This window comes from Diabrotica undecimpunctata, chromosome 6 (assembly GCF_040954645.1).
Source record: "Diabrotica undecimpunctata isolate CICGRU chromosome 6, icDiaUnde3, whole genome shotgun sequence".
NCBI classification, from domain to species: Eukaryota; Metazoa; Arthropoda; class Insecta; order Coleoptera; family Chrysomelidae; genus Diabrotica; species Diabrotica undecimpunctata.
Genome location: NC_092808.1, coordinates 107,701,782 through 107,719,948, shown reverse-complemented (window position 1 = coordinate 107,719,948; position 18,167 = coordinate 107,701,782). Strand labels below are relative to the sequence as shown.

The following is an 18,167-nucleotide window of genomic DNA, read 5'->3' as shown; positions in this document are numbered from 1 at the left end:
CAGATGAAATACCGAGTGAAATAATAAAGCTCTTCGAAAGTTCAGGTGAAATATCCCTCCTTCATCTGTTTAATAAAATTTATGAAACTGGCTATATATCAACGGATTGGCGGCTGTCGACTTTTGTGACGATACCTAAAAAAGCAAATGCAAAAAGATGTAGTGACTACCTAACCATCAGCTTGATGAGTCATGTTTTAAAGATATTTCTACGAATTTTGCACTATAGGATGTACCAAAAAATAGAACAATAACTTGGTGACACACAGTTTGGATTCCGCAATAACCTTGGAACAAGAGAAGCACTATTTAGTATTTAGGTTATGGTACAAACATGCAGAGATGTCGGAAATCCAGTTTATATGTGTTTTATTGACTTTGAGAAGGCCTTTGATAGAGTAAAACATACTGAAATGATAGCCATTTTTCAGCAGGTAGGTATTGATTAACGCATTAACTACGCATTATTAAAAATCTTTACTGGCATCAACGTGCAAACATCAGGATTGGCCGGGACACTTCTGAAGAGCTTCAAATACGAAGAGGAGTAAGGCAGGGCTGCATTTTGTCCCCGCTACTAATTAACATCTATTCTGAGTTCGTTTTCAATAAAGCAGTGGATAATGTTCAATGTGGTATAAAAATGAATGGCGTCAATATTAATAATTTGAGATATGCGGATGACACAGTGTTAATTGCAAGCAATTACGAAGAACTTCAACATCTAATTAATAGGATTACCACAACGTGTGATGAATATGGCCTTAAGCTAAACACCGCAAAGACAAAGGTGATTGTCGTCAGTAAAACGCCAATACAACCGGAAGTGGTAACAGCTTATGGTGAACAACTGGAGAGAACTAACAGTATCACTTACCTTGGTTGTAATCTAAATGAGAACTGGGACATGAGCAAAGAAATTAGAATACGGATAGAGAAGGCCAGAGCTGCATTCTTTAAGATGAAGAAACTGTTATGTGGAAACAATATTACTTTAAGTCTGAAAATTAGATTAGTGAGATGTTATGTGTTCTCTACTCTTTTTTATGGTGTCGAAGGTTGGACTTTGACAGATACACTTCTCAAGAAACTGAAAGCCTTTGAAATCTGGGTGTATCGGAGAATCCTACGAATAAGTTGGGTGAATAGAGTTCGTAACGAAGTTGTTTTGCATCGGATGGGAAAAGTTACGGAAGTCGTCAAAACAGTTAAAAATTGCAAACTTGAATATTTTGGCCATGTTATGCGCCACCCAGAGAGATATAATATACTCCATTTAATAATACAAGGCAAGGTAGACGGAAGAGGGGAGCCAGGTCGAAGAAGGCGAGAGGTCGAACGTCATGGCTTAGAAACCTGAGAGATTGGTTTAACAGATCCTCTGCATCTCTTTTCCGACCTGCCGTCAACAAAATTACTATAGCCAATTTGATAGCCAACGCTCGATAATCGAACTCGGCACATGAAGAGGAAGATAAAAAGTATACCGGAATAAAAGGAAAAAGACAGTTAAGCTTTGATTTCACGTATAGTGCGTCTGTATATCCGCTTATACGTATTTCACCCTAATAGGGATCATCAGAGACGGCTATTTACAAATATCAAAGTTAATTGTATTATATACACTCATATAAAAAAAATTATTCTGTTTGTGCTACTATTTATCACGATATTTGGGATCAACTAAATTTAAACTATTAAAAGCTTCATTTTTGTATACTTGTATAAATGTTACATATTTCACGAAATGGTTACAACAAACAATAAAAGATATAGATTGTTTCAGGTTGCGGTGTCTTTAAAAGCCTATTTAACATTTTTTCCTTGACATTTCGAACCGTGACCGCTTCAACTTTTCTCTGCTTTCAATCGGTCGGATTTTTTCTGCAAATTTCTTGTTACGATTATATCTAGAATACCATCTGAAATAAGTAAATAAAAATATGCAAATCTTAAAAGGAATTTAAATAAATGTTAAATTTATTTTAACTTAAAGAATGTTTCGTTAATTTTTCACGTTTTAAATTAAATATATTTATTTTTAAATATATTTGAATATATATATATATATATATATATATATATATATATATATATATATATATATATATTAAAGTTCCTTATGGTTGATTGTATACCATAGTAGTTAAAAAACTTAACAGTGAGTAAAAAACTTCCAATGCACTTGGTTGGTATTGTTCTGAAGCTATTTTCTTGTGGCATTTTAAAGTAATTGCTGTTTAAATGGGAATAAGCCACAATTAAAGGTTAAAGTACGTTTATTGACGTTTCAATTTCCGAAGTGGAAATTTAACGGATTTCGCAGTGGTGTTGCAAGACTACATAAGGCAGGTTATAAGAATCATTGTGCATGTGTGTTGGCATTATTAAGCGTTTGTTAATATATCAAGATTAGTATTGCACTTAGAAATAGCACAAAACCACGTTTTTTTAAAGATTTAATGTGTTCGTTGGTTAATTATTTTCTCTAATTAAAATTTATTTACAATTAAAGAACGGTCGGTAAAAGTTGCTTTAAAACTTAAAATCAACCCTTTACCGGCCGGGCGGTCGGAATGAGGGGAATGTAGTCATTGAAAATTGTGAAATTTTAAAAATATTTTAGCATACAATTATTTATAATATATTTTTTTTTCTTAAAGGTAATAAACAAACGATTCACTTAAGCATTTACCGACCGAGTAGATTGTATTTTTAACTATTTTCAATTAAAAGAAGTAATGTGAAAGTTGAACAAAATTGTATTTTATTGGAAGAATTACTTCAAATAGAATAATATATTAAGTGTCATATTTCCAAAAGTCTGTTTTTGAACGGGAAACGATAAACATATTTATGGTACTTCATTGTTTTAAACGTGAATGAAATATATGAATTTTAAAATATTCATAAGTAGTCTTCTAAAATAATATTTTTTTCACGGTCGGTGATAGAGTACAAAAAATATATATTGTGACCTATTACCGACCGAGAATATTATCAACGTTTTCTTCCAGATTCAAGAAAAACTTTGAGCTATGTCTGAAAAACGAAAAAACTATACCAATGAAATTCTTCAGCAAGCATTGGATTCAATTCGAGATGGAATGTCGTTTGGAAAAGCATTCAAAGGATTCAAAATTCCAAAGAGTACCCTAGTTGATAAAATTCATAACAAATATGAAGAAGTTGCCATTACTGCGGCCCACTGTGTCCTGACTGCAGCTAGAGAACAAACCACAAACCATAGTAGATTGGATTCTATATTTAGAAACTGTTGGTTTTCCTGTAACAAAAAATTAACTGTTGGGGTGTGTTGCAGAGAACTAGTTCGCCGTCTAGAACGAGCAAATAAATTTAAAGACGAACTCCAGGTCGTCATTGGTACGAAAATTTTTCCGCCAGCTCTCTCATCGTGTATGTCACAATCTGACCAAACTTCGGGCAAATATAACAGAAAAAGTGGTTGGTTTGATAGAGTTTCAGACTATTTAAAAACAAATAATTTGGAGAAAGTTCTATCAGACCCAAAAAGAATTTTTACTTGCGACGAATCAGCTTTTTTTCTTTCACCTAAAGAAAAATGTGTAATCGTAAGAAAAGGTTCGAAAAAAGTTTATACCAGAATGACTAGAAAGAATGCCTCACGGTACTTTTGATAGTTTCGGCAGAAGGACAAATTGTGAAACCTATTGTTCTTTTTCCCTATAAAAGAGCACCAGCCAGTATTCATTTGAAAATGCCTCTGGGCTGGGTATTGGCCATTCAGACTCCGGGTGGATGGCTGGAGAATGTTTTTATGAATTCATTACGAATGTATTCTATAAAAAATAGATTGTTTAAAAGAACGTTCCTTTACCTGTTGTGCTTTTCTAGATTGCCATTCTTTACATTTAACGCTTCATCTAACTGAGTTCTGCAAAAGCAAAGGTATAATACTAATTGCTCTTCTGCCTAACTCCACACATCTATTGCAACCACTAGATGTTGCTATTTTTAGGCCTCTTAAACTTTCCTGGAAAAACAGGATCCATAATTGGCGTATTAAGAATAATAGCAAAAAACTAAAACGGGAAGATTTTGCAGCGGAAGAATATGCTGTGGTTATTTATGAAGGAGAGTACTTTCCTGGAATAAGTCTTGGCTTTGACGGTACGGAATTCGAAGTGAAGACTATGATAAGAAGTGGTTCACATTGGAAATGGCCTGAGAAAGAGGATATTTTATCATATTCAGAAAATAAAATATTTTCAAAAATTAATCCTCCAAAACCCGTGAATAAATGGGGCATTTATGAATTCCGGAGATGGATGCAATAAAAAATATAATAATAAAAAAATTAAATGATTTCATACCAAAGTTGAATCTGTTAAACAGGCCCAATACAATATGTAACTTTTTATTTGTTGTATTATGAATTTATATTTTTAAAAATATTAAAATCTTCAACTGCATTTGTTTTTTCAATTGAGCCAGCAGATACGATTATTTTTAAATAAATAAGTTAATATAATGTTGTTAATTACTTAAATAAGTAGTTCCCCAAGAAGGTCGCTAATAGGATTAAAATGTCCGGTAATTAGGTGCTTGTGGTCGGTAATAGCAAAAAAATCGGTCGGTAATACGTGAGTATTTTTCAAGCCGGTTGGTAAAGGGAGCATTTTAATGAAATTGTATATAATTATTAAAACATTTAAAAAAAGAATTAAACTGTGATAATATTATTTTTTCTATATTACTAGCTGAATCGATTAGATTAAAATTTATCTTTAAAAATTATGCAAAGAAAAATGAAAATGTATTCTTCTTATTATTGAATCTGCTTATAAGGAAAACCTTAAGTGGTCGGTAAAAGGTACAGTTATAGCCCACTTGGTTAGGTATAATACGTTTAATAAAACATTAATTTTTTTTTTTATTTTTTTTAATCCAAACGGATTACAATTGAATCGATTATTTTAGAAAGGGCTTAAGTGGTATTTCGGCCATTTTTCTTTTAATATGCGAAATTAATTATTGCCCCAAAACGTACCGTTTGGTGCAGAAATGAACTAAATTCGATTATTCCTTACTTGCATTTCTGTGTGAGAAAATAATGGTTTAGCGCAAAAAGGACCTAAGTAAACTAACTTAGTCCCATTAAAAAATAAATATTTAAATTTGTGTCAAGCTGTATTTGACATTGCGCTCTGTTTTTTAAAATGCAAGCCTCGTTTCCTGAAATATTTTCAGTGATTTACCGGCTTCGATACTGTGTGCAGTTAAGAGTAATATAATCACATTGTTCTGGCAATATGTATAGTTTGGACGAAAATAGACACACTGAAAGTGAGGGGAGCCACCTCAATCTGATAACCTTAGAAAAAAAAGGCGAGGTGAGAGAACTGATGATAATTGCCAAATAAATTCAATCAAAAAAAAACTCAGTGGTACTGCGTATACAGATTATAAGGGCATGATGGTTGCTGCCAGGCAAATCAGAGGTGCTTGCAAGTAAGTTAATTAAAGTTATATATTGAATAGCCTAGGTATATAGATGCGTTATTTTTATATGTAAAATGCAGTGTTCTACTAAGCTAAATGACGCGTAAAAACAAACAGTATTTGAGAATTTCTACAAAATGCAAAACAAGGATGAACAGGATATATATCTTCAAGGCCTGATACATCAGAAAAATGTAGCAAAACGAAGAAGCCAAAAACATAAAAACAATCAATTAAGCGAATTAATCAATCAAGCGAATAAAGTCATTGATTAAAAATAATCTGACTCCTAGAGATAAACGTGGCAAAAATATTAAACGGGCAATGCCAGAAGATCAAAACATATTAATTCGTCAACACATTCAAAGCTATCCAGTAAAAGAAAGTCACTATTCGGAAATTTAATATAAAAATTATGTACGAAATTTTTAGATCTAAGTATCCTAAAACGAAAATTAAATACAGCTATTATTATACATTTTTTCGCGAAAACTTGAATTTAAAAATCAAAAGCCCCTCTCTGGGAGATGCCTTAAAAAAAGTAGATGCTGCAGAATTGTATAGATATATATATATATATATATATATATATATATATATATATATATATATATATATATATATATATATATATACATATATATTCAGGGATTCTACAGTATTCACTGCCCTCGCTCAACCGTTTCCATCTCTCTCTGTTGTCCTATTCTCCATCGTTTAGGCCTCTCTTACTCATGGCGTCGTCTACTTCGTTCTTCCAGGATTTTCAGGGTCGTCCTCTTTTCCTCCTTCCTATGGGGCTCCATTCGGTTATTCTCTTTATCCATCTGCTGTCGCTAGTTCTTTTTACATGTCCATACCACTTTTGTTTGTTGTCTCTGTTTCTATTGATGTTCTTTACTTTATTTCGTCATTACTTCTTCTATCCATTCTAGTTACTCTGCAGCATCTTCGCAGGCATTCCATCTCTGTTGCTACTATCTTACTGCTATTTTTCTTGTTTATGATCCAATTTTTAGCCCCATATGTCAGAATACTTCGCACTAATGTTTTATAAATCTGTGTTTTTGTCTTCATATTTAGGTGTCTATCCCACCATACTGAGTTAAGTTGTCGGATTGCTGTTCTTGTTTGTTCTAATCTTTGTCTAATTTCTTTCCCTGTTGTTGCCTTTTTCGTGATTATAAACCCCAAGTATTGGAATTTATCCTTTCCTTTGATTGTTACGTTGTCATCAATCTGTAGATCTTCTATGTCTTCTTCACTTGTAGATAGGTACTCTGTTTTCGCCAGGTTAATATCTAGGCCATCCTTGGTGTATTCTTCTTGTAGTTTCTTCATCATGTAGCTGAGGTCGTCTTGGTCTTGTGCAATCACTACTTAATCATCTGCAAAGCTTAACGTATATAGGTATTCGTTTCATACCGATACTCCCATGCCTTGGTATTTTCTTTTCCATGTAGTCAAGGCTTTCTCTAAGCATATTTTGAATAGAGTGGGAGATGTGGAACAACCCTGCAGGAGCCCTTTTGATGTGGTGAAGTCTCCTATGATTCTTGTGTGATTCTAAAGTGCCCATTTTAATGGGCACTTTATTTTCTTTATACAGAGCTTTTGTAGCTTCTATGAGTTCCGTCTGTATTTCTAATTTGTACATTGTCTCCCATAGTTCTGACCTTGGTACAAAGTCATACGCCTTTCTTAGATCCTCAAATGCCAAATGTATATCTCTATTTTTTGCTTTTTTCTTTTCCAACAGTTGTTCCAGTGTGTATATGTGGTCTATGCATGATCTTCCTGCCGTGAAGTCTGCCTGATCCTCCCCGATTTTTCCTTTTATCGCTTGCTCTATCTTTTCTCGCTGTATCTTCCCATATAATCTTCCTATTGATGATATTACGCTTATTCCTCTGTAGTTTTCGCATCGTTTTCTATCTCCTTTCTTAACTTAAATATAGATGTCATATATGCCTCCGTCTATTTCTTTGGAGCTGTTCTCCATTTATGGCTTTCTGAAATATCCATTGTATCATCCGGTGTAATTTTTTTGATCCATATTTTATAAGCTCAGGTGAGATGCCTCCAGGTCCCGGTGCTTTCTTATTTTTGATTGCTCTTATGGCCGTTCTCATTTCTCTATCTGTTATTTCTATTTCTTGTTGTGGGGATCTGCTTTGTCTTCGCCTGTTTTCTTTTCCAATGAATTATGGTCTTTGTTCTGTTAACAGTTCCTTGTAAGAGTCCTTCCATTCTTTGCCCTGTATATTTCTTTTTTAAGTTTTGTTTTAATCCTCTCAGTACTTTCCATGACTCCGAAGTTCTTGTACCTCCTATGTATGTTTCAATATTTAAGCAGGTTCTTTTCCATTCTTCATTCTTTTGTTGTGTTATTTGTTTTTTCACTTCTCTATCTTTTTCTCTATATTCTTTATAAACTTCATCGTTGTTTGTAGTCAGCCATTTTCTGTATAGTTGCTTTTTTTCTTCAATTATTCTTTTTGTTGGTTAATTTATTTCATAATAGTGCTGTTTATTTGTTATATGTGCTTTTTGTCCAAGGGCTTTGCTTGTTTTATACTCGCCTTTATATGCTCATATATTTCTTTGATGTTGCCGTAAATAAATATTTTTGGTCTAGACGTTGTTGTTGCAGAATTGTGGGTACACAAAAAAAGAGCCAACAAGTTTTATACGAATTTAAAGGATACTGTTAAAGAGTGTCACGATAGGAATGACGTGGTACAACTCGCATTTTACTATGTGCAAAATGTTCATCTACCACATATACCTGTACAAGAAGTTTTCTTGTTTAAATTAAAGAAATTAAACATTATTTTCCCATTAGAGGGCACTCCTTGTTGCCCTGTGACAGGGATTTCGGTGTCGTAAAAAGATATTTAAAAAAATTTGACAGAATATTTAAAATTTATAAGTTCGCAGAAATTATTGTTAATTCAAGTGCCAAGGGCAAGTTTACTGTAAAAGAAGTTCAAGCTAGTAAGATTCTTGATTTTAAGTAATGATGGCCTAAGTAATATAAAAAGACAAGCCTGTCCACTAAATGTCAACAAACAAATGTTCCTCGATCTCAAAAAACTCATTTTGCAATTTGGATCTTTAATCATTATGTATATAGCTAGGTTAAACAAATATAGGCCATTTGCAAAGCCTTAACCAGTGGGTACCACAAGATAAGCAAGAGTTTTACAACATAATAAATTCCTGGAAGACCAAGAAATCCAAAACCAAAGCATCTTAATACAACTGAAAATTATGTTTGTTTTCGATTTTGTTTTAAACTTTGTAAGAATAATGTTTTATTTTTATGTTTTATATTATATCATTTCTTTAATTTTGGTTAAATATATTTTTGTGGCTGTTTTTCACAATAAAATTACCATATTATAGGATTATCTAAAAACCTAAAAAATCAAATTTGCTTTATAAAATTTATATTTCTTAAAGGACCTAAGTTAATTTTTTTGAAAAATCTGTCCAATAAAATAATCCAAAATTCTAGATTGATTTGATTAACCTTTAACCGAACGATACTAATGAAAAAAAGAATAAAAAGTTTAAAATATCAAGAGGTTAAAAATTAAACAACATTTTTCTGTTTTTCTCAAAACTTGAAAATATCACTTAGTTCCTTTAAAAAATAATCTATTCAATTGTTGAGAACGTTTTCTGTCCTATCAGAACATCATCAGTGAACTTAAGAGCACTTGCTTAATAATCAGTGGATGTTTAAATTACATTTAAATGTTTAAAATTATAAATTAAAACGACATAAGGTCGTTGTTGAAAGATATACATTGAGAGAACAAAATGTTCATTATTTGCAACTACATCCGCATCTGGGTTATGCAGAAGAAACCTTCTTCTTTATAGAGGGGGGGTCTGGAATCTTCAAAAGACATCTCAGTCCAGGACGCCGCCTGACTGACCTTAGTACAGGATTCGTTCTTCGTACTCCCGGCGATAGTTCCCGAGGTACTTTAAAATGCCCTCTCGTCGCCGAGTCTACCTGCTAAACGCCTACTTGCTAAACCAGCCCCTTCTCTGTTATGCAGCGATCCGGAAGCGGAATGACCGCTGTAAGGCCAGCATCACTTCCGAAACACTACCTTTATTCATTCATTCTCCATCCATACACATCCATACTCCATTCATCAGCAAGGAGGCTCCTTGTCTCGTTCCAGGTAGCGTGTAGAAGACCCTTATCGCTCCTAGTACCGCATCATTCCCAGACGAGCATTTCCTTCTTCCCCACAGTCTGACTCACGCCTATCTAACTCATATAGTGTGACCCACTTCTCTAGCTTCAACTTTCAGCATCTCTTACTCTTAACCTTACCGTTGGTCCAGCTGTCTTTCTTCCTCTTTTTTTTCTTGATCACTGCACGGATATAGCTGTGTATGTTAATCCAACCTGATTTATTTTTAATCATTCACTCAATTATTTCTCTTACTGTAACAAAATTCACACCTGTCTCTCTCTCCATTTTGTTCCTCTCCACTATCCATCTGCTGCAATCCAACATCGTATGTATTACAGTGTCCGAGTATCCACAGTATAGGTATTCATCTGTGTCAGCCTTTCCGAACCTAGAGAGGTAGGCCCTAAAACGTGTATGTCCTGTGAGCACCTTCGTGAGGAAATAATCCAGTTGCCTGTGGCCAAAGTCCACCCAATATCTTATGTTCGGGATTAGCATTTTCGTTCACTGTGTCACATCCTCCGTGTTGTTCCATTCTTCTTGCCATCTTTCAATTGACCTTTCCCTTTCCTGTCTTCTTCTCTCGGCCAGAGTAAGGTTTGGGCCTCTTCTCTCATAGAACTCTTTTCTTTCCACCGCCAAAAGATGCAACTGAACACATCAAGTGATGGTCTACAAGGCTGCCGCAGACACAGTCCTGTAGGCGCATGCCACTCGCAACAGACTTGTTCTGTCCATTTGTGTCATGAGCTTCCTATAGACCGTTATCTCTAACGCCTCGCTCCAGACTGGTGCCGCGTAGAGGACGATCGACTGTACAACACGGACATTTGTGTTATGGAGTTGGCTAAAGGATCTGTTAAAAGTTCAAAGCGCGACACAATATGAAATAGTTCAACACAAAAGTAACTTCGCAACAATTATACACGTAAACGGTACTTGCTTAGAACAGCATATAGTGTAAGTGGTGTATACAGTTTGTACTTTACCACGTGGATAGCGGTGGCGGTAGCTGGGCTACTCGGCAGATAGGACACTGTATCGCAGCAGACCAGGAACAAAAAAGTGTGTTACGAAACCGGTAGCATCTCTTCCGAGTCGGCTGCCTTTCAGAAATACGCGCATTGCCCTGATATCGTTTAATCCTTAAAACAAGTGATGAGCTCTGCTAATTTAATTCGTACTACCTGCAGTTAGATGGGGTTGTCAGTATGATGTAGAAATAATTTATATTTAATATCTAATCAATATCTAACCTAACCAAATAGTTATCAAAATCTTGGATAATACAACTTAATGAGACAAATATATTAATGTGTTTGTAAAGATAAACGTTTATTTTATTATAATATATATAATTATACAGTATTCTTTTAATTTCCTATATCTTTCTACAATATCATGAACCAAATTAAATGACCTTACATGCAGGCATCCAATAAAGATTATTCACTATATATGAATTTTTTGTAAGGTTAGTATAATTTCCTGAACTGTAAAAGTGTAAATAATTAGGCAACTAATCATTTTTACTTATTGCAGCAATTACCATGGAAGAAGATAAATGTATAATTATAGAGGTTTATTAAAATATAAACATAGTTATTAACTTAGAGGTGCAATAATAAATGTCATGTAGATTAAAATCTAATTTTATAATTACGTTAATAATCAATAAACCTAAAAAACGATTCGTTGTGCATAAATTCAATTAGTATATTAAATTGTAAATATTGTAGCTTCCTCTAATTGTCAGCAATAAAAAATATTCCTTGATATATCATTCTGTCAGCGAAAAAGTTTGTTGTAGACTTTATTCACAGAAAAGAGAATGTAATAATAATAAATGGTAGTGCACTGAATAGAGCGGTAGCTTCCCAAAGTTAAAACTGGGTCAATCGTGGGTTGAAGTCCCACTGAAATGTTAATTTTTATAATAAAAAAAGGAAGATACTAGTAGCCGACAATAAAAATAAAAAATACATTACTTTGACTGAGCTTAAATCTGCATTAAGAAAGATGAAAAATAAAAGAGTAGCTTGGCCTGGAAACATTCCTATTGAATTGGTGAAATATGCCACAAATTAATATATTATTGAAATTGCTCGTGCGCCTTTTTTAGAAATGCCTAATATGAGAAGATATACTAAAATAGAATTTGGTATACATTAGCTCAATGGATAAGAAAGATGATAAAACACAATGTAAGGATTATAGGGGTATATGTGCCCCTTATCAGTTGGCCCACCTATGGAATTTGCAGCTTAAGTCGATTACCATAAACAAATTATACTCTGCATATTTTTATATTATATTTAAGTTCCCCATTAATTATTAATATTTTATAAAAACACTACCCTTATGGTTTTTTTATTTATTTTCAACAATAAAAAAAATTTACTTAACCCTGGCTATGCATTCACTTATGTCAACATACGTTGTAAAGCTTTTTGCCGTTTGTGGATTGTACAATGGATCAAGGTAAAGTTATCGATGAAAAAATTTGTTCAATCATTATTAGATTTTTTAATTCTGAAAAATCCAATTCGGAAATCGCTAATATGTTGCAATTGTCACGCTATAGTGTAAGAAATATAGTCAGAAGATACAAAACTACAGGTTCGGTCGTCATAAAACCTAGAAATGTACCTAGAAAAAGTAAAATAACCGAAACAGATCGACGAGCATTAAGATGCATTATAGTGAAAAATCGACGAGCAATTTATATGGAGTTAAGCGTTTTATGCAGTGACGTTATTGGAAGACACATTTCTAGATCAACATGTTACTGAGAGGGCCATAAAATAGGATTTGGTACTTACAAAGTAAGTTTTATAATTGAAAAAATCAGCTGTTTTGATATGAACTGAAAAATTGAAACAATTGAAAAAAGAACTGTTTTTAATAAATTTCATTTTATTTTAGGCTAAGGAAAAACTACTTTTAAGATTACAACAAAGGAAAAATATTTTAAGACGGTCAAAAGAGCATAAAAATTGGACTTTCGCAGGAAAAATGAAGCTTTCCATCCCGACTGTCTAAACAGAAAAGTCAAATTTCCTGCATTTGTCATGATCCAGGGCAGCATGTCGTCTAAAGGTATGGAAAAGTTAAATTTTATCGACGGGATTGTAAACACGGATAAATATTCGAATATTTTAGAAGAATCTCTTTTACCGATTATGGAACACCATTTAATATCAGCGGAAGATTTTGTCTTCCAACAGGACGGCGCAGGTTGTTATACGCCAAAAAAGAGTTTAAAATGGATTGAAGACCATGGCATAACACTTCTGAAATGGGTTTCTAACAGTCCCGACTTATCCCCGATAAGCTGTGTGGCGCGAAATGAAAAATGCTTTGAGAAAACATCCTGCCAGGTCCGTCAACGAATTTAAGAAAAAATTGCAAGAAATATGGGATTCGTTTACATTAGAATTTTGTCAGAACTTGATAAAAACTATTTCTCGAAGAATTGTGGATGCCATTAAAAATAAAGGGGATGTAACTCAGTGGTAAACTTTTACATTTTTTTTTTGTTAATATTACATATTCTCTGCGTTTTTTAAAATTTATTATTATTGTGTTTATTCATTGCGTAATAGTTTCATTGCGTTATAAAATATTTTATATAATATTCCAGAAAACTGGAAGCATTTGAGATGTGGCTATAATGGAGAATATTTAAGATCCCGTGGACTGACAGAGTCACAAATGAGGAGGTCCTCAGGAGAATGAATAAGAACCGAGAGGTACTGACCACCATCAAATCTCGAAAGATACAATTCTTCGGACATATTATGCGAAATGAATCCAGGTATGTTCCCCTTCAAGCCATCCTGTAAGGAAAAATATTTGGAAAACGAGGTCCAGGAAGAAGAAGAACATCTTGGTTAAAGAACCTCTGGTTCAATACATCTGTGCAGCTTTTCCGGGCTGCTGCAGATAAGATAAACATTGCCATGATGATCGCCAACATTCATAACGGATAGGCACATCAAGAAGAAGAAGAACACTAAGGAAGATTAAAGACAATAAAATATGTATTAGTGGATACCTAGAGTTCGAAGCCGAAAACTTCAAACTATCATTGCTTGCCTACGTAAAGGACATACAAGATGCGTGCATCTCTAACTTCAACCTGTTTACCAGGGATAATCCATCTAAAAGTGAAATTTTTGACGAAACAAATAGTGTAAAACATTGTTTAATTGACTGTCCACTTTTAGGTCCAGACCTTAATTATGTTGATTTTGCAAATTATCTATTGTGTATAGGTTTCTATTATAAAATTTAAAGTATTCGGATTGTATACCTATACTGTATTTCCGCTAATTACCTCATGGTGGAGGCGGTAAATTTTTTAATAAAAAAAATTTAAATACATAAAATAACAGTTAGTATATTAAGAAGATATTATTATTTCCCACATGACATTTTCATGTCAATATAAGAAAAAACGCGTTTGAAAGTTTGAGGGTTTCTGTTGTGACTGATCATTGAATTCTTAAATTTTTAAATACCTACTACTGCTGTTTCATAAGCGAAGTTTAGAAGCTGCCAGCTAGTTTTTATTCGACAAATTTAGCAAAAAAATAAGACAAGGTTAAACAGAATTAAGTATCACTAACATAGTGTTAAATTAACTAGTTTACTTTTAAAGACAAAAACAACCAAAAATTCCTATTAAAGTTGACACCTCTGCACGCTTTCTTGTTTTTTGTTTTCACCTTTTGTCAATCCTCGTATGTAGATATTCGTTTTAAAACCATAGTTTTGTTAAATAGCTATATTTTGTCTTTCAGCCAACGATGTGCTTCTATATAAATCTTTTCAGAGATTTTTTATATCAAAATTTATTTCAACATGTACCTAATATGTAAAATAAATATAAATAAACTAAATAATTATTAAGTAACTTAAGCATTATGCTACGAAAAATGTTAGTATTTTTTTCGTTTAATATGTACTATACCCTTCTGCTATGTACTTTAATTTTGTGTGAATTTTGTGTGAAATTACATTGTACATTGTAATTTTATCTTTTAGTGTATTGTAGAAATTTTTGACACAGGAAATAAAATTTTCCATAAGCTTGAATCTTTCAATTAATCTTTATTTAAGCCCCAGTTCAACTTTAATACTCAACAAATAAGTGAACTTACTTAGTCAGTTATTTACATTAACAATTAACACTATTTTTTGATTTTTTATTCAAAGAAATAAATAATTAAATTAAATTAAATTTATAAGTTGTTTATCGTTTATTATTCAAGGATCGAAGCCGAAAAATCACTTAAAAAATCGAAAAATTACTGGGCGCTTTTTTTTAACTGGAATATCTGGGGGATGTCGATAGAAAGGTTGTATTATCTCGTGATTATCGAATTTTTTTCTGCGTCATGACATGCCAGCAAAAGAAAAGGGACTTTTTTCATTCATTTCAGTATTGTGAAAAAACTACGCATTCTAGATAAAAACGTTCAACAAACGACTTAATCTTGAAAATACTATTTCTTTAAAATAAGATTTTCTAAATTAAAAAATGTTTATAAACAAAAAAGTTATTACAAATTATTAAACCCGAAAGTAAGTATGTTTTTCAATTGTTTATAATTATTAAAATAAACAATAAAAACGTTTAAAATACATTTCATAATGTGAGTTTTTATGTATTTATTATATTTGCGAAAGATGGGCACAACTGGTTAAAAAGTTGTTAAGCAATTATATTTGTTTTTCCCATTTGTGAGAAAAAAGGTCTTTTTCAAATAGCTGTACAGGTGCTTTGCCAATACAATGTTTTTTTGGTCTGATTATCTCTATAAGGTCTCAAATCTTTATGTTTTTTAACAACTATAATAATTTTAATTGTTTACTTACAAATAAATTGAAACAGAATGAAGTACCATTACCATTATATTGGCAATATCCCTTATTTATTTATGCCGGGCAGTATATATATATATATATATATATATATATATATATATATATATATATATATATATATATATATATATGTATAGAGAGAGAAAGAGAGAGAGAGAGAGAGAGAAGGTGGGAATATGACCCCTTAATTTGTTTTCGAGTAGAGATTATAAACAATCAACATTTTTAAATTTTAATTTTCGTTCACATAACTATAAGTCTAATGCTAATACAGTATTATTAAAAAATATAAAAAAAATCAAGATCTAACATAAAAAAAAAATATTCTCGTCAGTATCTAGGATACTATGAAAAACAAAAACGTCACTCTAATATGGCCTCTAGGGGGCCATATTAAAGGAATACAAAAATCTATCGGCAGGAATCGCAGTAGACGCAACATTGGCATTTTGAATCAGTTGTATGGGTTCACTGTGAGACATAAAAATTTTGGTATCATCAGCATACCGAACATAGAGTAGAGTAGATGCTGTATCAATTATATAAATCAATAGAAGAACGACAGAGGAAATCCCAGTCAAACAAGACAGAAAATTGTGGTACAAGAGGATATTATGTATTTCTGGGTTAAATAATCTAGTGGAAAACAAAAGATATGGATATATTAAGATGAATTATTAAAGGAAGCCATTGACCTAGCCGATTCAAAAGTAGATTCGTATGTGTATAATATTTTGTAATATATCTATGAAAATGAAGCATATTTCGCAGCAAAAATGACTTGTGATAATAAGATAGAAATAACTGTTGCGAGTAATATCCTATTCTTTTCATTATTAAGATTAGACTTCATTAATGGAACGGGGTATAAAAGTTGTAGTATAAGTTTATAATATATCGTACTATTAACATTATCAAACTCTTCACAATAACGTTCTCCATCCCACCTTTTCTGGTTTAAACGCATACTTTTTAATAAATAACCATGAATATTTCCGTTCTTATCTTTTAAATCGAATAACACACAGTTTGAGTATTTATCGGAATTGTATAATATAAATATTATACATGTAGTGAGAATACGTTTTTTGCTGCTTCATTTGACAAATCAATGTATGACATGTTAGTTGAATTCCTTAGAAAAACCAAAATAAACATTTAATATAAAAATAAATGTCTTAACCAAATAATAATTTGGTATTAAATAAGTAATTTTTGTTTTTATCAAATTTGCACTTAACTCTTTCAAGTAGATGATTCGTTACAGTTTAGTAACCAAGTTTTATTTATTATTTTGCATTTATAGTTTGTTGTCTATATTATTTTAAAATGAAAATCATACCTGTTGAGCATTATTAAATCCTCCAAAAATTACTAAAGTCCCAATCAAAAACACCCAAAGCATATTTCTTGGCGAATCACACATCGTGCGAAATCAAAACTCGCGCACTTTTGTAAGACACAATCAGAGCGCACCAGATGTTGCCGACTACCACTTCCAGCAGATCGCCGCCGAAGATGAGTACACTATAAAGTAATGAAATCGCGAGATCAGAAGTCGGCGAGGACGTGAGTTCACCAGGTTCACAAGGCTACGGAGAAGGGACTAAGACTACCGATATTTCCGAGCTCGTGCTGTGCACTTTTGACACTCCCGCGACCTGGTTGTGAGACGATGTAGGATATCGGTGAATTATGGGGATTCCGTGTATTACAGTCATATATTTAAAAAAAATTCTAAGAAATTGTACAACTGACTAAAACTCATTTTTTATTCTTTTATGTGCATTTTCATGATTCATAAGTTAGGGTTGTTAGGTAATATGAAGTTTCACACTAATATACAGGGCATTTAACGAGTTATTACCATTTTTAATTTCGATATAAAAAAGAAATACATTAATAATTATTATTCATTTTACATAATAAGATAAACAATTATGTTCTAGTTCTCAAATTAAGTTTAAAAGAAATTATTGACAAATGAAGCGTTCCATATGCAAAACATTGTAAGTGCCACTTTTTCAGAAACGAGGATTATAAGCTAAATAGGTAGTATTTGTACCATGCTTTACTTGCACAATTAAATTTGTATCGATGGCGCTTAGCCCAGCGGCGATATAAGCAATTAAATATCAAAACGTAGTAAGTGCCAACGAACAGTTGCTTATTTAACATAACCTAGCAAAGCTTTTGGAGCGGTGTTTGGGTGTAGTTTTGGAAAAAAATTATCAATATTCCTGAAGATGTATGTCCAAAAAAAAAAAGAAAAATTACTGAAAGTGTACGAGAAGATGTAAAACGCAATAAAAACTCTGGAAGTCCATACCTACCTTTAAAACAAAAGCGAGCAATACCTGGCAAACTTTTTTAGACAAAGAGATAAAGTAAAAAGTTTTAATTTTTTTAGAGCGTATTTTGAGAGAGCTTAGTTGCCTGAAGGGAATTGATATATTTTATTAAATTATTCTTTGAGGTGAAGTGCAGCTGTCAGTACTCCTGTAGGCTAATAACTGTTGTTTCAAGAAAAAGGGTGTTTGAGCAGTTTTGGAAACTGGCAGATTATAGTGA

General features: G+C 32.4%; 1 protein-coding gene across 1 annotated transcript in view; it reads right to left on the bottom strand.

Annotated features, from left to right (window-relative positions):
• The window catches only part of js (jiangshi), a 200,977-nt gene extending 183,764 nt beyond the window's left edge, over positions 1-17,213 (bottom strand). Inside the window, exon 1 of the mRNA XM_072535088.1 lies at positions 16,939-17,213. Within this exon, the coding sequence (XP_072391189.1) occupies positions 16,939-17,022 (84 nt within the window). The 5' untranslated portion in view covers positions 17,023-17,213. The remainder of the gene's footprint in view (positions 1-16,938) is intronic.
• Positions 17,214-18,167: the final 954 nt, after the last annotated feature.